The 21927-nt window shown below is 56.9% G+C and overlaps 1 protein-coding gene across 6 annotated transcripts in view; it reads right to left on the bottom strand.

The window, feature by feature from the left end:
• Positions 1-2849: 2849 nt before the first annotated feature.
• RASA3 (RAS p21 protein activator 3) overlaps positions 2850-21927 on the bottom strand; it is a 135038-nt gene continuing 115960 nt past the window's right edge. For all 6 annotated transcript variants that reach the window (XM_050767002.1, XM_050767007.1, XM_050767006.1 and 3 more), the window contains 6 exons: positions 21299-21405; positions 19843-19925; positions 16589-16797; positions 13049-13152; positions 5671-5854; positions 2850-4449 (listed from right to left, as the gene is read on the bottom strand). In XM_050767002.1, the coding sequence (XP_050622959.1) occupies positions 4374-4449; positions 5671-5854; positions 13049-13152; positions 16589-16797; positions 19843-19925; positions 21299-21405 (763 nt within the window). In that variant the 3' untranslated portion in view covers positions 2850-4373. The remainder of the gene's footprint in view (positions 4450-5670; positions 5855-13048; positions 13153-16588; positions 16798-19842; positions 19926-21298; positions 21406-21927) is intronic.

Here is a 21927-nt window from a genome sequence, read left to right on the forward strand (position 1 = left end):
TTTACATCGGATCTCCGACTTCTCCACCACCACGAGAACAGTATGGGGGAGACCACCCCATGATTCTGTCATCTCCCCCTGGGCCCCTCCCACAAAACAGATTCAGTCACCTCCCAGGGGGTCCCGCCCACCACACAGATTCAATCACTTCCCACCAGGTCCCGCCCACCACACAGATTCAATCACCTCCCACCAGGTCCCGCCCACCACACAGATTCAATCACCTCCCACCGGGTCCCGCCCACCACACAGATTCAGTCACCTCCCACCGGGTCCCGCCCACCACACAGATTCAGTCACCTCCCAGGGGGTCCCGCCCACCACACAGATTCAATCACCTCCCACCAGGTCCCGCCCACCACACAGATTCAATCACTTCCCACCAGGTCCCGCCCACCACACAGATTCAATCACCTCCCACCAGGTCCCGCCCACCACACAGATTCAATCACCTCCCACCGGGTCCCGCCCACCACACAGATTCAGTCACCTCCCACCGGGTCCCGCCCACCACACAGATTCAGTCACCTCCCACCAGGTCCCGCCCACCACACAGATTCAATCACCTCCCACCAGGTCCCGCCCACCACACAGATTCAATCACCTCCCACCAGGTCCCGCCCACCACACAGATTTAATCACCTCCCACCAGGTCCCGCCCACCACACAGATTTAATCACCTCCCACCAGGTCCCGCCCACCACACAGATTCAATCACCTCCCACTAGGTCCCGCCCACCACACAGATTCAATCACCTCCCGTGGGGCCCTCCCACAAAACAGATTCAATCACCTCCCACCAGGTCCCGCCCACCACACAGATTCAATCACCTCCCACCAGGTCCCGCCCACCACACAGATTCAGTCACCTCCCACCGGGTCCCGCCCACCACACAGATTCAGTCACCTCCCGCCAGGTCCCGCCCACCACACAGATTCAATCACCTCCCACCAGGTCCCGCCCACCACACAGATTCAATCACCTCCCACCAGGTCCCACCCACCACACAGATTCAGTCACCTCCCACCGGGTCCCGCCCACAAAACAGATTCAGTCACCTCCCACCAGGTCCCGCCCACCACACAGATTCAGTCACCTCCCACCAGGTCCCGCCCACCACACAGATTCAATCACCTCCTGTGGGGCCCTCCCACAAAACAGATTCAGTCACTTCCCACGGAGTCCCGCCCACAGGGTCCCGCCCACCACACAGATTCAGTCACCTCCCAGGGGGTCCCGCCCACCACACAGATTCAGTCACCTCCCACCAGGTCCCGCCCACCACACAGATTCAATCACCTCCTGTGGGGCCCTCCCACAAAACAGATTCAGTCACTTCCCACGGAGTCCCGCCCACAGGGTCCCGCCCACCACACAGATTCAGTCACCTCCCAGGGGGTCCCGCCCACCACACAGATTTCAATCACCTCCCACCAGGTCCCGCCCACCACACAGATTCAATCACCTCCCACCAGGTCCCGCCCACCACACAGATTCAATCACCTCCCGTGGGGCCCTCCCACAAAACAGATTCAATCACCTCCCACCACACAGATTCCATCACCTCCCACGGGGTCCCGCCCACGACACATGGGAATTATGGGAGCCCCGATTCAAGATGAGGTTTGGGTGGGGACACAGTCGAACCGTATCAGTGGGAGACGCGGAGGGGCTTCCGGCCCCTATACACTCCCACCTCCCACGGCCCCGTGGGACCCTCCTGGCTGTTCCGGGAGGGGCTCCATTCTCCACGTTCCCTGGGGCCTCATGCTCCTCACCCTTCTACTTCCTCTTGGAGGGGCTGACCTTGGCCCTCCTGGGTGGACCCCAGCACAGCTGTGCCCAGAGTGTGACAGGAGCCCCCTGGCTCCCAACACTGCCTGAAGCCCTGCCGGGAAGTATGGCTCCAGCAGGGCCGCTGGCCTCCCGGGGAGGATGCCGCCACCTGCAGGGTTCGTCCACCACCCACAGCACTCCCGGACCGGGGCAGACCCCACACCTCACCACGGGCTGAGGAGGCCGGCCAGGCCGAACCAAGCCTCACCCTTCCCTGGGAGAAAGGCCTGGCTTGGTGTCCCCAAAGCCACACCTCTTCATTTTTCTTATCCCAGAGCTGACTCACAATAAAATTACCAAAAAAGAGGAATTCAAATGGAGCAAGGAAAGGAATAGAGAAGTGAGGAAATGCAGCAGCTGTCCCTAGCCATGGAGTCTTCACCCAGAGTCCCCCTTAACCCTCTCCTGCCTGGAGGTACAGCAGCCACCTGCCTGGAGGGGCAGTCCGTTCTCTCCTCCCAGGGCCTCCAAGTCACCACACCCTCCGCATTCCTGGAGATGGCAGCCCAGGCTGGTCTGTCTGCCCAGCACTCCCTGAGTGGACACCATCTCCAGCCGCACCCCACGGCCGTTGGCGGCACTCGACCCTCAGCCCTCAGCACGGTGTGACCCCACACCCTTCCTGAGGGTATCACGGGGCCAGACTCCCACCCGAGGCAACACAGGTGAATGCCACTGTCAGAGCAGCGCCGTCTATCACCAGAGACGTCAACTGTCACCAGCAATGTCACCTGTCATCGGAGCCTGTCATTGGGGTGTCACCAGCGACGTCCCCTGTCACGTGTCAGAGCGGTGCTGCCTGTCACCAGAGAGGTCACTTGGCATCAGCAATGTGACCTGTCATCAGGGCACTGCCACCTGTCAGAGCAGCGTCACCCGTCACCAGGGACGTCGCCTGGCATCAGCAATGTCATCCTGCTCCCCAGATGCCACCTTCCTCCCTGTACCCCCACCAATGCCCACATGTGCAATTCCCAGTGGGTACCCCTGGAAAACCAAGCCAGTCCTCAGAAAGAATAAAACATCTGTTTTAATTGGCCAGTAAAATACATTGCAAATCACTAGTATTTTATAAACAGAAACGTTAAGTTATAAATCCAAGGTAAAAATTGCAGCCCCAACAGCTGTGTGTCCAAAAGTCTATTTTTACATTTTCCTCCACTAGTTTTGTGACAACAAAGTTCATATCTGCCATGGAGATTAAGAGTCTGAACTACAGTATTTTCAAACAAGAACCGGGAGAAGTCAGTACAAGGACACGTCGTGCTGTGTATTCAAACGGCGCTTCCCACACACCTGCCGTCTGCATCCCGGGAGGACGCCCTGTGGCAAAGGCCTCCTCGGCGGTGTGAGGTCTGGAGGAGTCTGCCTGGACCCCATTTTTAGGATGCTCCCCTCCCCAGTAAAACAGCAGCCCCGCCCATGCCCTGCACAGCATCTGGGGGTCATGACGCAGGTGCAGTACTGGCCACGGGCCCTGGAGGGACGTCTCACCCCTGAAGCCCCTGTACCTCAAACTCAGAATTTCTTCCCTTCTTTGATTTTCTTGAGGACCTGCAGCTGGCCTTCCTGAGGCAGGCTCCATTCCTGTTCCATCTGCCTTCCCGGCAGCCTTCCCTTTAGTGGGTATAGGTTTTGATGTTCTGAGTTACTTTGTATCAAAGAGCTAATTAAAAATGGTCCTTAAAAAACATAAAGAAAAACAGCTTGAAAAATGCACATTTCTGTTTTAAAAATCTTCAAACTTCCACCGGGGGGTGGCAAATGTTAATTCTGATTTTAAACCCCATTGAACAGCAAAACAATGGGGGCTTCAACTGTGGGCCCAGCAGACACCTGGAGAAGCTGGCGCCCACACTTTTCCCTCCAAGGGACTCTGTGGACAGAACCCGTATCCCCCAAGCACCAAGGACATCCTCAGACTGGGATTTCTGTGTAGTTCTGCACCTCCCAGCCACAAAACTGACTCTTCAGCCAGGAATCAAACGAACCTCAAAAGTGAACACGGAGGCCGCCTCCCACGCTGCCTGGACAGCAGGCACAGTGGGAGAGTAATGCTCTGAACGTCCTGATGTGATGAAGCCGAAAGCCAAGACGGGGCCAGCAGGCCCCCCGGGCACAGAGCCCAGTGCCACACGCACCGTGCACGCAAGACAGACGTGCACGTGAGACAGACGAACACACGGCCGGAGGTGCAGGTCACAGCCGACTGGACGGGCCACGGCTCCCTGAGGCCGGCTGCGGCTAGAGCACAGCCCCCACTTCCTGATCCTTCAGCTGATCCCCAGAACCCCACAAACGAAGAGCCAAAAGCACAGAACCGAAGGACGACACAGTCCACCAGGTCACGTGGGCTTTCTGCAGGGGGTGGCGGCGGTGGCGGCGGTTCTGGAGAGGGAAGCCCCAGCGCCACTTGTCCATGGGCCGGGCGGCTGCGTCTCATGTGCTGGCTCTGCTTTTCCTTCTCTTCTCCCTCCCAAAGGCTGCGGCTCTGCACGGGCAGCTCACTGGCGCCACGGGGCGCGTCCCGCAGACTTTAAATGGAATGAGTGGAGGTCTCGGACTGCTGCCGGATGTAGTTCTGGAAGCTCTTGTCTCCGATGGGGTGCTCCCTGAAAAGGGGGACGGGGGAGGGAATGAGGCACAGCCCCCGCTGCCTGGCGCTCACCCATGGCTGCGGGAGCTTCTCCTGTTCCTAAATGTGACCACTCGCCTGCAATCCACACAAAACAGAATCGCAGAGGAGTCAAAGGGACCACAGTGCCCCGGAGGCACTTGCGGAGCCTCTGATGTGTGCACAGGGGGCAGGCGTGGAAGTGCATGTGCACGTCTCTCCCTGCAGCACGTGTGTAGCACATGTACATGCGCAGACGTGGAACACGGAGACTCCGTGGCACGTGTGCAGAATGTGCACATCTGCACTGCAGTGACTATGCTCACGTGTGGAGCCTCACCACTGCCCTTCCCAGACCGGACCCACATGGTGGAAGGAAGGGTTAAGAAGGAAGGGAGGGAGGGAGGAGAAGGAGAAGGGTGGAGGAGAAGAGAGGGAGGATGGAAGGGAGGAGGACAGAAGAGAGGAGCGAGCAGGAAGGTGGAAGTGAGAAGGAGGTTGTACAGCTGCACAGGGCGCTTGGGCTTCCCCACCCCTGAACAAGCCTGTGCGGTGGGTTCTGCCACGGTGGGCCCTGGGCACCCACTGGATGGAGAGAGTGGCACAGACACACCTGCTCACTCCAGGCCGAGAGCCAGTTAGCACTTTACATAGTTTAAGTTAATCTTCCAGCAATTCAGGAGGGTCTTACAACCCTCTGTCCCATGGAGTGAGGGGAAGTGGAGCTTAGCTAAGCACCACGTAGCCTGCAGCCTGTGACTAGGCTGAACGTACTCAACCTCACCGCACCTGCCTCATGAGACAAGAGTGGGTTTCGTCCAGAGCTGACCCTACTCCTGGACACCATGGGTGGCCTGGAGAGATGGCAGAGGGTGTGCCGCTCAACCAAGGCAGAACAAGGCCCGGGCCTAGAGACTGCCAGAGCACGTGAGGCCAGCATAGCAGAGAGGCTGGGAGGCAGCAGGTGAGGGAGGCACCCCGGACACTGGCTGGGGTCCTGGAGAGCAAAGGCAGCACCTGCTCCGAAGGAGGGACCAGCAGCGCTGGGCCATGTCCACTGACCACCGCCAGGTGCCAGCCAGGTGCAACTGGATTCTCCTCATGAGGTGGACACCTGTGCACAGGCGGCCTCACCCAGGAGTTCCCTGCAGCCCCACCCCCACTGACCCTCCCGCCCACCACGCTGGCCGTCCAGGGCAGGCACGGGAGCGGCACTCACTGGCTTCCATATTTCGTCTTCTTGAACTTGTCTCTCTTATACTGGGCGTGCTCCTGCTCCAAAGCCCCGACGCCAGCGATGACCTGCTTCAGTGTCTTGTAAGTCTCCTGGGGGTCGTCAATGACGAACGTCGAATACTCCTCCTGCTCCGGGCCGTCGTACACGGATTTGCTCCCACAGGCCTCTGTGGAGGACGGAGGGGTCAGCGCAGGGCAGGAGCCCAGGGTCCAGTGGCCACTGGCCCCGTCTCTACACAGCTGCATCACTGCAGGCCCCACCCACAGCACACGTCCTTCCAACCCAAGCTCCTCCAGAAAGGGCTGGCCGCCACTCGTAAACGCAGACGGACACAGAAACGATTCCCGCGGGCAGGCCACCTTCCTAATCGGACCACATCACTCCCGCTGAAGGCCATTCTGGGGCCTTGTCCCCAGCGGACAGTCGTGGAAGCCCGGAGCCGGGGCAGGGCCCTGTGCCACCTGAGTCCGAACACCTGAACCAGGCACGTCTCTGCCTCACTGCTCACAGCGCCTGGCCACACACACCCAGAGCCAGCACCAATGCCCTGCAGCTGTGCCCATCTCGATGGAATGAATGTGCCCCCAGATCCATGGGTTGAAATCCTAACCCTCAAGGGATGGCGTCTGGAGGTGAGGCCCTTGGGAGAGGACGAGGCGTGACGGTGGAACCCTTGGGCAGGGGACGGGCGCCCCTATAAAAGACGCCGAGGAAGCTGGCTCACCCCTTCCACACGTGAGGACACGATGAGACGCTGGCGGGCTGTAGCCCAGAAGAGGGTCCGCAGCGAAACCAGCGTCACTACGCCCTGATCTTGAGCTTCTCAGCCTTCATGCTGGGAGGTGAATTCCTGCTGTCGGTAACCACCCAGCCTATGGTACAATTTTATTGCAGCCCAAACTGACTAAGAACTTGGGACTGAGAAGTGGCTGCTGCTGTAACAAGTACCTTCAAATGTGGACTGGCTTTGGAACCGGGTGCTGGGCGAAGGCTGCAGGGGTTTGGGGGTGCATGCTGCAAGCCGCTCGGCTGGCGTGAATGCCCTTGAAGGGCAAAGCTGGGGGCTCGGGAGAGGAGAGCTGCAGAGAAGGCCTGTCTCAGGGGATGTCTACGTAACCCTGAACAGAATGGTGGTACGAGCATGGGTGGCAAAGGCTGTTCTAACAACCTCTCAGATAGAAAGGACAGCCGTGCTACTGGACAGTGGAGAAAAGGCCATCCTCGTGACAAAGTGGACCTGTGTTCACGCCCTCGTGTTCTGGGAGGGTGGAACTTGAGAGTGACGACATCAGACACGTAACTGAGGAGATTTCTAAGCAAAATGCTGGGGGAGCAGCTTGGGTCCTCCTGCTCGCTGACAGCAAAATGGGGGAAGAGAGATGATTTGAAGGTAGAATTGTTGAGCAAAAAGGAACCAGAACTCAAAGAGTTGGTTAAGTTAAAGGATTTGAGAATTAAAATTCCAGCCTCCCCATATCTAAAAAAAAATGAGAATGTGTTTGGAACAGACCACTAAGCAAGTGGCCGTGTGGCCGTCTGATAAGGAGACAAGTGTGGGGCTGAGCCATGGACTTGACGAACCATGTCAGCCACAGCTGGGAGCAGAGAAGGAACCGTGCCAGCCGGGGACTGCCAGAGGGAACCAGGAGACAGAGAAAACAGGATGAAATGAAGGCAGGCTGCGGTGTCTTAAGCCCTACAAGCCAGGCCATAGAGCTATTCAGCCACGAACACGTGCCATTCTTCAAGACGAGGGAAGAAGGACCCTGAAGGGGCAGGGCCATCAGAATGCTGCTCTCACCCAGAAGGCGTCCATGCACCACGTATCAGATGCAAAATTCTCAGCTGGAATATTGATTAAAAAATAACACTGGCAATAACTAGAAAAAAATCACAGTAAGGAATCTGTAGCTCCTCTTTGTATGATAAGGTTTAAAACGGAGGGTTTAGGGAAAGCTCAGAGCAGCATGTGTGCGCATGGACTTCAGCAAAGCACCTGCTACATTTTTACGAATGGCCGCATGATCAAGATGTGAAGTTGTGGAGAAGAAAATGGATCAGCGGGTGGGTTTGTGCCGACTGAGCGTCCAAAATGGATCAGCGGGTGGGTTTGTGCCGACTGAGCGTCCAAAATGGATCAGCTGGTGGGTTTGTGCCGACTGTGTCCAAAACGGATCAGAGGGTGGGTCTGTGCTGACTGAGCATCCATGGCCCCCCAAGGACAGATCCAAGTGCTTGTCCAAGCGTGAGCCAGGCCCGGGAAGACATGGTGTCCGCACAGCTGGGACACCAAGCCACGGGGAGGATGGCCTGAGGCACAACCACCACAGCAGACCCCACTGCTAGGCGCAGCCCCAGGCTCCCTCAGACACAGGACGACAGCACGAAGCTGCATTCTGAAGTTAATTATGAGGCTGTGGCCTCTGAAGACTGGCCCTTTATCTGACCAAAGCATAACAAGGTGTCAGTGAAAAGAGCATTTACGTAACAGCTGCGATGAGCCACTGTGCTCCAGGCTGTGTGTAAGCCACTCCAATCTTCCCCAAATCTCTAACCAAGGGGATATGCCTGTCCTGTAGATGAAGAAACAAGTGGCTTGTCCCAGGACACAACTTGATCACAGCGACCTGCTGGCCCCCACAGCAGAGCTCTTCCCACTCCTGCCGCCGACTTCCAGACCGTCTGCAAAATCACAGTGGCATGGCCCAAGGCCAAGGCCAGCCCTCTGCACGGGACCCCACCACGCCCTGCCATGGAGCCTCACCTGCAGGACTGGGTGCCACTCTGTCACCAAACTTCAGGACAACATAAAGAACTAGAGTGTGCCCAAGGGAGGTTGGCCAGGGGAGAGGCCACACCACGTGTGGGATGGGGAGGGGACAGTGACTATCTGCCTCCCGCACAGGCACCCTGGTACAGCACTCCTCAGCCCCACAGGCCAGCAGAAAGGACCTGCTACAATGGGTGGAAAGAATCCCGTGGGCCAAGTGACAGGAAGTCATTAGAACTCTCCAACAACAAAACCATCTGCCTCAAGGATGCGCTGAGATTCCAGTCGAGGCTTGAACACCACAGAGGAGGGACTCAGTGCCCTGAGGGGTGAGGTCCCTGGACTGAGGCTTCCAACCATGCTGATGTGCTGTGAACCCTCACGGAGGGTATGTGGGACCTGTTTCCATCTGTCCACTGTCCATCCACCAGTCCCTCACCCATCTGTCAATCCACCCATCACTCATCCATCTGTCCATCCACCCATCACTCATCCATCTGTCCATCCACCCATCTGTCCATCTACCCATTACTCACCCATCATCACTCACCCATCTGTCAATCCACCCATCACTCACCCATCCGTTCCTCCACCTATCACTCACCCATCTGTCAATCTACCCATCACTCACCCATCCGTCCCTCCACCCATCACTCACCCATCCATCCACCCATGACTCACCCATCTGTCCATCCACCACCCATCACTCACCCCTCGGTCCATCCATCCATCACTCACACATCCGTCCACCCACCCATCACTCACCCATCTGTCCACCCATCACTCACCCATCTGTCCATCCACCCATCTACCCATCCATCTGTCCATGCACCCATTACTCACCCATCTGTCCATCCACCCATCACTCATCACTTGATCCATCCATCCATCCCTCACCCATCCGTCCATCCACCCATTACTCACCCATCCATCAACCCATTACTCACCCATCTGTCCATCCACCCATCACTCACCCCTTGGTCCATCCATCCATCACTCACCCATCCATCCATCCACCCATTACTCACCCATCTGTCCATCCACCCATTACTCACCCATCTGTCCATCCACCCATCACTCATCACTTGATCTATCCATCCATCACTCACACATCCGTCCATCCACCCATTACTCACCTACCCATCCATCCACCCATTACTCACCCATCTGTCCATCCACCCATCACTCACTCCTTGGTCCATCCATCCATCACTCACATATCTGTCCATCTACCCATTACTCACCCATCTGTCCATCCACCCATCACTCACCCCTTGGTCCATCCATCCATCACTCACCCATCCGTCCATCTACCCATTACTCACCCATCTGTCCATCCACTCATCACTCACCCCTTGGTCCATCCATCCATCACTCACCCATTTGTCCATCCACCCATCACTCAACCATCTGTTAATCCACCCATCATTTGTCCATCACTCCATCCACCCATCAGTCACCCATTGGTCCATCCACCCATCACTCACCCATTGGTCCATCCACCCACCTATCCACCCACTCAGCTGCCTGCCCGGCCATCTGTCCAGCACACCCATCCAGGTGCTAGGCACTTCCTCTGTGCCAGGCCCAGGAAGGTCACTGCATGTGGAAGCTGAGGAGATGGGAGATGGTTGTGACCTTGGTGACGCAGGTGATCCCAGGTGACATGGTTTGGATTTGTGTCCCCACCCAAATCTCAGGTCAGACTGGAAGCCCGAGTGTTGGAGGAGGGGCCTGGGGGGAGGTGAGGGGATCACGGGGGTGGACTTCCCCATTGCTGTTCTCATAACAGTAAGTTCTCATGTGGTCTGGTTGTCTGGACGTGTGTGGCACCTGCCCCCATCATGTATGAGGTGCCTCCTTCCTTCCTCTTTGCCCTCCCACCATGATCGAAAGTTTCTTGAGGCCTCTCCAACCATGCTTCCCGTACAGCCTGCAGAACTGTGAGTCAATCAATCTTCTTTTCCTTATAAATTACCAACGCTCACGTAGCTCTTCATAGCAACATGAGAACTAATACACCAGGCTACGGGGATGGGGAGGCTGGGAAGCGCCTGGGGGAAGACACTTCCAAGGTAAACAGGGTCTGCCAGACTGATGCGCAAGGCTGCTCCCGGCAGAGGAAGGAAGAGCTGGAGCTGTGGTGCGGGGTGCATGGCCTGGGAGGGGCTGAGCAAGGTTGGAGAGTGGTGCATGCAGCAAGCTGATCATGGAGGGCCTGGTCAGCATCTTTCAGAACCTGGGTCTTGTGTGTGATGACCTCACCCTCTCCAAGGCTCCTCGACTCTGGCCTCCGCTGTGTTGGTTCCTGCTATGAGAGGGCTGGGAAGAGGCGAGCTGATGCCTGACCCACTGTCTTGGCCACCCTGAGGCCTTGTGCCATCTGCACAGTATCCAGGGACCTCAGACCCGGGGACAGCACCTGGAGGGACCTCAGACCCAGGGACAGCACCTGGAGGGACCTCAGACCCAGGGACAGCACCTGGAGGGACCTCAGACCCAGGGACAGCACCTGGCACACTTGCTGGGGAGAAGATGCTGTGGTGGGTGGTGGCCCACGAGTGCATATGTGTGTGGTTGTCTGAGAATGTGTGTGCATGCCTGCACATGTGAGCGTGTTGTGTTCAATTGCACATATGTGCAGGTATTGTTGCCTTGCTTGTCTGCACACACATGTACCTGTGTGTTCATTTCATGCATGTATGGCTGGGAACGTGTGTGTACATGGCTATGCACACGTGTGTACATGCCTATGTGTCTGTGTATGCCTGGAACCACGTACAGCCAGGGCATGTGGGGCTGGAAAACAGGCGTAGCCAAGCTCACAGATGGGCAGGTGCACGGACACTCAGGCAGGACTCGTGTTTCCAGGCCAAGGTACACTTGACACTTCTGGGTTAAATCAGGGGAATGAAAGAAAAGAAGAAAATCTAACAGGCATAACTCCAGGCACATTCTGCTCCATTTCCATTCTGAGTGGGACTCAAGGGCCCTGTCATATGATCTCCAAGAGCAGATCTGAGTTCTACCAGACCCTAGCATAGAAACAAACGCAGCTGCTTCGCACCCCCCGCCCCCCGCCATGGGCTTTTCTTGTCTCTGCCTCTCCTGAATTACAGACCTCAAACCACTGTCCCTATGTTGTCTAATTGGGCTTACCTGGATTGCTATTTCAATTCTGTAAAGCAATTCAGTGTCACAGATAATGATACTGCAAATAAATTTGAAACACACAGTGTGCCTGGCACTGTTTCAAATATATATACAGTATCATTATCTGTGACACTGAATTGCTTTACAGAATTAGATGGCATGTGTGCACACATATACATGCATGCTCAAACATGTGCCCAAAGACATGTATGCACTCACACACATGCCCACACATTTCCACACATGCACAAATGCACGCACGCTCATGTGTCCACACATTCACACACGCTCATACATGTCGTGTCCACACAGTCGCACAAGCTCAAACATGTGCTCACACATTCATGCACACTCACATCCACACATTCATGCACTCACGTGTGTCTGCACATTCGTGCACACTCACACATCCACATATTCATGCATACTCACACATGTCCACATTCACACATGCTTATACATCGTGTCCACACATTCATGCACACCAACACATGTCCACATACTCATGCACACCCACGTGTCCACATTCATGCATGCTCATACGTTGTGTCCACACATTCATGCACGCTCACACATGTCCACATGTTCATGCACACTCACACATGTCCACATATCCATGCACACTCACGTGTTCACATTCACACATGCTCACACATGTCCACACATTCATGCACACTCACGTGTCCACATTCACACACGCTCACACATGTCCACACATTCATGCACTCACACATGTCCAAACATTCATGCACACTCACACATGTCCATATATTAATGCACTCACATGTGTCCACATTCACACATGCTCACACATGTCCACACATTCACACACACACATCTACACATTCATGCACACACACGTCCACACACTCATGCACACTAACACGTGTCCGCACATTCATGCACTCACACACGTGTCCACACATTCATGCATGCTCACACACGTCCACATATTCATGCACACTCACGTGTCCATTCACACACACACATGTGTCCACACATTCATGCACACTCACACATGTCGACACATTCACAAGCTCACACATGCCAGACACATGCACACATCTCGTATGTGTCCACACACATGCATGCACACTCACATACGTGTCCACACACATGCACTTGTCCCTCTGGAAAACACAAAGGAATGAAAAAATAGGGTCCTCTAAAGAAATTTGGCAGTACAGAGGTTACAAGTTAAATTCCATCTAAAAATTATCTATAGAACCTGTTATTAAGGTAACTGTCCCCCAAATAGCTGCCTACCCTGCAAAAAGCTTTTCGCATCCATCCGTCCGCGCTACAAACACAACTACATGTAGCCCACACTACACGAGAGGCTCAGACCACAGGTTTTCATCCCGCAGCATGCTCCTGTGGCCGGGGCCTCGCCAGGCGTCCCCTCGCTGCACGGATTGGCGTGCCGGGCAGACTCACCCTGCATCTTCTCCAGCTTGCTCATGTACGAGTTGAAGAGGGAGTAGATACGCTCTGTCTCACGGTCCCCGTCAATGTCCAGCTGGATGTTGGCTGGGAGGCCGCTGTGCAGACACATCAGGAACAGAAAAATAAAAACATTTATTTAAACGATGCTTTTAATAACGACATTAATTTTTAAAATGTCACTAAAGAAAGACGATACGTTGGAAGTGAAACTCGAGACAGGACCTATTTGGCGTCCGTCTGTACACAGCTAGCGTGCTGGCTTGCTGAGCAAGTCTGGTGGCATCCACAGCAGCACGGACAGCTGTGTCACCAGGCTGGCCGCAAGCCGGAACGAACTGGCAACCTCTGCGACTGGCATCCACAGCAGCACAGGCAGCTGTGTCACCAGGCCGGCTGCAAGCCGGAACGAACAGGCAACCTGTGCGACTGGCATCCACAGCAGCACGGACAGCTGTGTCACTAGGCCGGCCGCAAGCCAGAACGAACCGGCAACCTCTGCTTCAGTTACCATCAGCCTATTTGGACACTCGGCAAAAGATCCTCGCTGTTCAGTATTTCAAATGTGCTTATCGTTTGTACTAACTGATCTTTCCTGCAATCATGCAGTACTGAGTTATGTCTTGTTTAAATCTATTCCTACTCCAGAATCTTCTCAATACATAAGAAATTTAGGAAGATTAGGTGCTAAAGTCCCCAGCGTAATACTTGCACATTTTTAGTATCATACAGAACTAAATTCCCAGGAACTGTGAACATTCCAGACCTCAGGTGGTTTATTCCTTCAGTCATTTCAAACACAGAAGGAGGCTGTGTGGTTATTTCCCTGCTCACTCTATGTCCGCTTCTCCTACGTTCACACCAGCACACGTCAGGCTGGAGTACAGTGGCGTGATCTCAGCTCACTGAAACCTCTGCTTTCCAGGTTTAAGTGATTCTCCTGCCTCAGCCTCCCGAGTAGCTGGGATTATAGGCGCCCGCCACCATGCCGGCTAATTTTTGTATTTTTAGTGGAGATGGGGTTTCACCATGTTGGCCAGGCTGGTCTTGAACTCCTGACCTCGGGTGATCCACCCGCCTCAACCTACCAAAGTGCTGGGATTACAGGTGTGAGCCACTGAGCCCGGCCTCATGTCTTTTAATAAATCTTACTTGTCTTATTACGAAAAACTTCCAAAGCCGGGTGCGGTGGCACACACCTATAATCCCAGCTACTCAGGAGGCTGAGAAAGGAGAATTGCTTGAACCCGGGAGGTGGAGGTTGTAGTGAGCTGAGATCACACCACTGCACTCCAGCCTGGGCAACAGAGCGAGACTCCGTCTAAAAAAAAAAAAAAAAAAAAAGAAGAAACTCTACATTGTACAGAAGCACGTCTTTGTGGCTTCAGACACAGGGGGCTCACGGTTAATTTAACATTTGCACTCAGGTGCAACCAACAGGGAGGGCCTGAGAGGAATGCACGGGGCTGTTAATTATTTTTAGCAAATTCTGCCTTGTGCAGAACGTGTGAAATATGCTCTTTTAATTTAGTAAGTACTTTTTAAAAGGCAGAAATGCTTCTTATAGCTAAAACAATTCTTAAATCATAAAATTTCTGACGCTTCTGCGATGTTTGCCACACTAATTAGAAATTGTTTTACCAACTTATTTTTGTTTGAAGTGTGGTAGTTTTTCCCTTTTCTTCCCAACCTCTCTTGCAAAAAAAGAAGTGGGTTTCTGCCAATGAACTGAACAGACGTCCAATGTTGTATATGCCTTTTGGGCTGAGTAGCTCAGTATTTGGATACTTGGTCATTTGTTTCATTATGTAATTGATAAAATGGTGTCATTTATTCATGTTAGTTCAACCATATATGTATGCTGTCTGGGGATGGGTGGTTATACTTCTGTGTGAGAAATAATTTGTCAGTCTTCAACAGTTTGTAAAAACTTAGTGGTGAGAGCTTCAACATCGAAATAAATAATGAAATGCATTTATCATCAAAAAAAAAAAAAAAGGAAAGAAGAAGATGAAGTGACTGACATTAAAACATCCCTGGCCAGTCAGGGGGTTCATGTCAGTAATCCCAGCACTCTGGGAGGCCGAGACAGAAGGATCACTTGAGTCCAGGAGTTTGAGACAAGACCACCCTGGATAACACTGGGAGACCCTTACAGTGAGATTTGGACAACATAGTGAGACCCCATCTCTACAAAAAACAAAATTTAGTGAGCTGGGCGTGGTGGCACCCGCCTGTAGTCCCAGCTACTCGGGAAGGTGACGTGGGAGGATTGCTTGAGCCCAGAAGTTTGAGACCAGTCTGGGCAATGTGGTGAAACCTCGTTTCAACAAAAAACCTTAAAACAATTAGCCTGGGGTGGTGGAGCACAGCTGTAGTCCCGGGTACCTGGGAGGCTGAGGTGGGAGGATGGCTTGAGCCTGGGAGGTGGAGGCCTGAGATTGTACCACTGCACTCCAGCCTGGGCAACAGAACAAGATCCTGTCTCAAAAACATAAAACTAAAAAAGCATCCCTGAGCTGGGAGAGCTGAGGCCGGCTGCGGGTGTGCGGGACACGGGAGGCTCCCGAGCTGTCCGGTCTCAGCGGCTGGAGACTCTTGGGACCCACAGATCTGCCAAGGCAGCGAGCAAATTCGGCAGATGTTTTCTCGTGGGGAGAAATGGCCTGGAAGGAAGCCTCCTGGGGCTCTGTCCCTGGCAGGGTCGGCTGCAGCTGGGGGTGGGCCAGGTTTCCTCTCCTCCCCAGGCTGCAATGCTTCCCGCTCTCCCGGGATTGCGAGGATACAGGAGAGCGCTGGCCTCTCCTGGGGGTCCTGGGACGGTGGCCACGCGTGCCTGGGCGGCAGCCAGACCTTCCTCCTGAGCTTCAGCCTCTGTGTCCACGAAGCAGGATCTAAGGTCCCACCTCGGAGGCTGTGGGCGGATTGAACCATGGCCCAGTGTGGAGCACAGCTCATCCTCCGCAGGGCCCTTACGTGAGGCCATCATGTGGCCAGGACAACAGTGAGGTGCATCTCACGGAGCATAACCGGGGACGCCAGGCACCCCGGCCTCCTTCGAGGACCGGCAGACGTGACCCTAGTCTCTGTGGAACTGCCGGAGGCCCAGCTGACGAGCGACCGGGAAGACAACGGGCTGCTGCGTCACACGGAATCAAGGTGGGTGTCCTGGGCCGGATGAAGCTTTCAGGGAGGGGCTTGCTCCCATGCTCCTCTCAGAGAAGCAAGATGGCCGCGGACTGGGGAGCCCCCCTTCACCCTGACCTCCCAATCCCCCAGGGCAGGGCCTCAGGAGGACCCTCGAAGGCCTGCAGCACCCTCGAGTCTGCACAGAGCCTTCGAGAGACTGGGCCCCACATGCCCCCTTGGGTGGGAGGCCCCCTCGGGTGGGAGGCTCCTGGGACGAGATGAGTGCAGCCTCGTTTATTTGCGGCTTACAGGCAGACATGCACTGTCCACTGGTCCCTCCCTACTTGGCCCCTTGGCCACACTTCCTGCACAGTGCACACGCCGGGCGCCGAGGCACAGACCTACCCGGTGCAGGGCGAGCAGCCTGGAGCCGAGTCCGAGGGCGCCCTACAGCACAGCCAGTGGCCGCTCAGGTAGGCGGACGGGTGGTAGACAGTGAGGCGCTTCTGGTTGCATTGGCTCACTTTGGTGAGAATGTCGATCCAGTCCTTGGCCTCCACGCAGTTGTTGGCCTGGATGTACAGCGCACGCTCCGGCTGGATGACCTGGAACATCTGAGGACGCAGGCGGGCTCAGGACGGTGCACACGAGGTCTCATGGAGGAGCGCGTGGCAGCGTCCGCCAGGCACCTGGCCGTCCTCGCTGGAGCCGTAAGAGGGGACGCCGAGGGTGCACAGGCCCAGGCGTCCCGGAGCTCTAAGCCCCAGAAGAGGCCAAGCCTGGGGGCTGCGCAGAGCTCTCTGCCACCCTTAAACCTGACAGCTGGGGCCGTGGGGGATGGAGGTGAGAACTGGTGTGACTGGAGACGTGGCTGGGTGGCCAGGAACAGCTTGACCAAGGTGCTTTATGTGCTGGAGCCTTGGAGGTCTCCACTCAAAAGGCAGAAGAGGGGCCTGTGGCCTCCCCACGAGGCAGGCGCCCTCCCACGCGGAGCTCCTGCGGTGTCAGCCCAGGTGGCCCCAGGCGTCCCATCCACGCAGAGTTCCTGCGGCGTCAGCCCAGGTGGCCCGACCTGCTCAGCTCCTCTCCCACCCGACCAGCCCAGGGTGCGTCGTCCTCCTCCCAGCTGGGGTTATGGGGCTCCTTTCTCTTGAAGCGTCTCGGGGCAGCAACAACCTTTGCCATTTACTACTCATTCAACACACATGACCAAGCACCAGCACTCTCCTAGGTCCCGGAGACAACGCCTGGCCTAGAGTTTCTGCTGAACCTGCAGCCACCAAGAAAGACTAAACAAGGGCAGGTGTCAGCAGGGGCTGGAAGTGAGTAGTGCTGGTGCTGTGGTTGGGGCTGACTCAAAGTTAGTCAAGCAGGGGGTGGGGGCAAAGGGTGTTAAAGGCAGAAGAAATGGGAGGCACAAAGGTCCTGGGGCAGGGGGGACAGGGGTCCTGTGATTGGAGGAACAGGGGTCCCGGGGCAGGAGTGACAGAGGCCCTAGGATTAGAGGGATGGGGGCCCTGGGGTAGGGGGGACGGGGGCCCTGGGGTAGGGGTGACAGGGGTCCTGTGATTGGAGGAACAGGGGTCCTGGGGCAGGAGTGACAGAGGCCCTAGGATTAGAGGGACAGGGGCCCTGGGGCAGGGGGGACAGGGGTCCTGTGATTGGAGGAACAGGGGTCCTGGGGCAGGAGTGACAGAGGCCCTAGGATTAGAGGGACAGGGGCCCTGGGGCAGGGGGGACAGGGGTCCTGTGATTGGAGGAACAGGGGTCCCGGGGCAGGAGTGACAGAGGCCCTAGGATTAGAGGGACAGGGGCCCTGGGGCAGGGGGGACAGGGATCCTAGGATCGGAGGTCAGAAGCTCGCAGAAGGAGCCGGCTCTGCTGCACACAGAATTCAGGTTTTCTGAGCAGGAGGCTGACTGGAGGCGGGAGGCCTCTTATGTGGCACTTGCCCTTGAGTCAGGAGCCAGGGGGACAGTGGCCTTCTCTAGCGGACAGGCCTTCTGCACTGGTCTGGGGAGGATCTGGGCTCCAGGTTTCTGGTGAACAGCTGAGGTCTTATTTACAGAGGCCAGGAGCCACCTGCCTCGCACCTGGCACACGTGTGCAGGTCTCGGACTGGACACCCCCATGCATGGCTGTGATCTCCCATGGAGGGCATCCCGGCCATCATCCCAGGCTTGGCCCTGCCTCCAGGAGCAGCCTTCAGAAAGGTTTCCCCAGCTGGTGAGAGTCTGGCCTGGCAGTGGCCCCAGGGGAATCGGGCTCTGAGGAAGTCAGAGGGAACGAAGAGCTGGGAACAGGCGGCTGAAACGAGGGAATTACTGGGAATCTACGTGAAGGCTGGAGGTGCTTCCAGGACATTCCCACACTGCTTCCTCCGAGGGATGGTCTCAGGGCCGGGTCCCGGCCGTCCCCTCAGTCACAGGCACTGAGCCTACACCCTCGTCTTCCCATCTCCCCCTCTTCCCAATCCTCCTCTTCCCACACCCTCTTCAAATTACTCTACAAACTTAGGACTTTTGCGGGATCTGTCAGGACTGCCCGTGAATAACACGCTAGCAGAATTCCGCCCACGGTAAGGAACGTGCATTGACTTTGGCACGAGGCCCAGGGACTGTGCCTTCCCTGCAACCGCTCTACGGCCCTGATGCTGCAGTCGGGGCACAGGAGGCTCGTCCCAGCCAGCACGTGTCAGGGTACAGGGTCAGCCTCAGGATGGCATGGACGGCGGGGGCACTGAGTCACTGGGGAGAACGTGGCCAGCGGCTGACTCTGGGAGGCCACCACACGTTCGACGTCACAATGACGACGCCATGGACACCTCTAGGGGATTCCTGCCAAAAATGCATCATCAGAACCTACCACGTCGGCACAAACCCACAGGGAGGGATGTCCACAAAACCGAAGGCCTGCACGCCTCAAAAATGCCAAGGCCACGACACACAAAGAAAGGCCGGGAGTGTCCAGTCGGCCAGACCGAGGGGCAGCAGAATGCAGCGTGGACTAGATCCAGAGGGGAAGAAACCACAGCCGGAGGAACGGGACCAGACGGCGGCAAACGCAAACGTGGCCGCACCGGTGACGCACGATGGGCGGCTGCTGTGGTTTCGGGGTCTGCGCTGTGGGAAACATTCAGAAGCGTTGATACTGTTCAGAAAAGCACGGGCAGGACCCGTGGAGGGAGAAGGAATGAATGTGACTGGGGAACGAGGCCACACGCAGGTCTGGGTCAAGCGTGTGTGAAAAGTGCTTGTTCTACTCGTGCAACTTCTATAAATTCAAAATTATATCGAAATAAAAAAGCTTCCAAAAGAAATTCCAGACGGTCCCAAGCCTGCTTCTGGGATGGCTTTGACGAGGGCACCTTGACCTTGGGGACCCTGCGGGGGACGTCCCCTGGAGCAGCTCAGGCCCCACCTTCCGGCAGGTTCCACCCCACCCTGGTGACCCGGGACACGGAGAGTGTGGCTGCTCTGATGCGAGATTCCGACACAAACTCTCCAGCACCTGGTGAGCACCCCCAGTAACACGGAGACTGAGAAGCCTGGAGCGCAGAGGGTGGGGAAGGGTGAGGCCTGGGCCAGGCACGGGAAGAGAACAGAGAAAACCTGGCCAGGCCTCAACCCGAAAGAGAGGCCTGGGGGCACCACACTCACGTTTTTCATTTTGAAAGACTCCTCCTCCAGCTTCTCCACGGCCAGGATGTTCTCGATGGGAATGCTGTAGAGAGGCTGGTCCCCTGCGGCAGGGAGGGCTGTTGGCAGGTGCGGCCGGGCTGTCCCGGCTGGGGTATGGTGGGGCTGAGGGGTCTCTACCGGGGGATCTCTGCCAGGGGGTCTCTCCCTGGGGGGGCCTCTGCCGGGGGGTCTCTGCTGGGGGGTCTCTGCTGCTGGGGGGTCTCTGCCAGGGGATCTCTGCCAGGGGGTCTCTCCCTGGGGGGGTCTCTGCCGGGGGGGTCTCTGCCGGGGGGTCTCTGCCGGGGGGTCTCTGCCGGGGGGTCTCTGTTGGGGAGTCTCTGCCTGGGGGGGATCTCAGCTCAGGGGGTCTCTGCCAGGCGGTCTCTGCCAGGGGATCTCTGCCGGGGGGTCTCTGCTGGGGGGTCTCTGCCGGGGGGGTCTCTGCCGGGGGGTCTCTGCCGGGGGGTCTCTGCTGGGGGGTCTCTGTTGGGGGGGTCTCTGTCGGGGGGATCTCTGCCAGGGGGGTCTCTCCCTGGGGGTGCCTCTGCCGGGGGGTCTCTGCCAGGGGATCTCTGCCGGGGGGTCTCTGCCGGGGGTTCTCTGCCGGGGGGGTCTCTGCCGGGGGGTCTCTGCCGGGGGGGTCTCTGCCTGGGGGGGATCTCTGCCGGGGGGTCTCTGCTGGGGGGTCTCTGTTGGGGGGTCTCTGCCTGGGGGGGATCTCAGCTCAGGGGGGTCTCTGCTGAGGGGATCTCTGCCGGGGGTTCTCTGCTGGGGGTCTCTGCCGGCGGGGGGATCTCAGCTCAGGGGGCCTCTGCTGGGGTGCCCTGAGCACGAGGAGGTGCCCCGCGTTCCTCTCCTTGGGCGTGATGGCTGAATCACTGACAGGCCGCAGGTGCGGAGGCTGAGGGGGCCTGGGACCCACCCAGCCCTGCCACGCACCCAGGCTGGGCCCAATCCTCGCATCCTCACTGCTGCCGTGGCCTCAGGCTCTGTCCCCAGAACACGTCCCCGTTCTCGTAGGGAGAAACGGCTCGATATTTCCTAATCCAGATCTGAGCCAGCAGATCTGACAGCGGGGGGCAGGAGGTGGTGGGAAGCCCCGTCTACCTGGGGGAGCAGCACCCTAGCCCTGACGAGGCAACCAGAGGAGGAAGGGACGTGGACGGAAAAGCACCTTACTGATGCGGTCGGCTCTGCGTTTACTGGTTGTCTGGGGAAGCAGGTTTCCCTCACTTTACAGCAGCAGGTCTGAAAGACCCCTTCAGGGATCTTTGAAGGCAGAGCCACAAGCAGAGGGCTCTGGGTCACTGCGACCCCAGGCTGTGCCAGCAGCACCAAATCCTTCCTCCCCTCAGTTCTCCCCGTGAAAAGCAGACTCAGTCCCAGGGCCCAGCACGCTCCGGCGGGAGCCCAGGAACGCGGCCTTGCTCCTTACCTTTGCTTTTGTGGTAGGTAAATTCATGGTTGGTCAAGCGAAACCATCTCTTCTTAAAATTCTTCATCCCAAAGCGCTTCCGTCCTTGTGCCCTCTTGATCATGAGCCTGTGTGAAGAGCACGGGGCTGAGGTCCGGGCCTCAGCCACCCCCCTGCACAGGCGCAAAGCCACATCCCCCAATGTTCTGCGTTCTGAGACCTGAGTCGGGCAGTGGATTTTCAGTATCTTATCATTTTACTCTGAGTGATGAGATTAAAATTGGAAGGCAATGCCTCTCCTTTGAAAAGTTGAGCGCTGACTGCTTTGAGTCACCAGTTGGTGATGGCACCAGGTTTCAGGAGATCTCCAACCCTCCCGCCTCCCACACTGAACTTTCAACAGCGGTGCCGCCGGAAACGCCAACACGTGATGCTCCCACGGAGGACCCAAGGCCGCGGGCTCTGGGTCAGGGGTTGGCGTCAGGGTGGGCCACGGGCTTGGGGTCAGGGGTCAGGGTGGGCAGCGGGCTCGGGGCAGGGCGGGTAGCAGACGCCCACAAAACCCGCACCTGTGGTGTGCAGGAGTCACGCCCCGGTGCCTCTGCCAGACCAAACCTGCCCCCCTCAGGGCCAGCCCTGCTGTGGCAGAA

This window comes from Macaca thibetana, chromosome 17 (assembly GCF_024542745.1).
Source record: "Macaca thibetana thibetana isolate TM-01 chromosome 17, ASM2454274v1, whole genome shotgun sequence".
NCBI lineage: Eukaryota > Metazoa > Chordata > Mammalia > Primates > Cercopithecidae > Macaca > Macaca thibetana.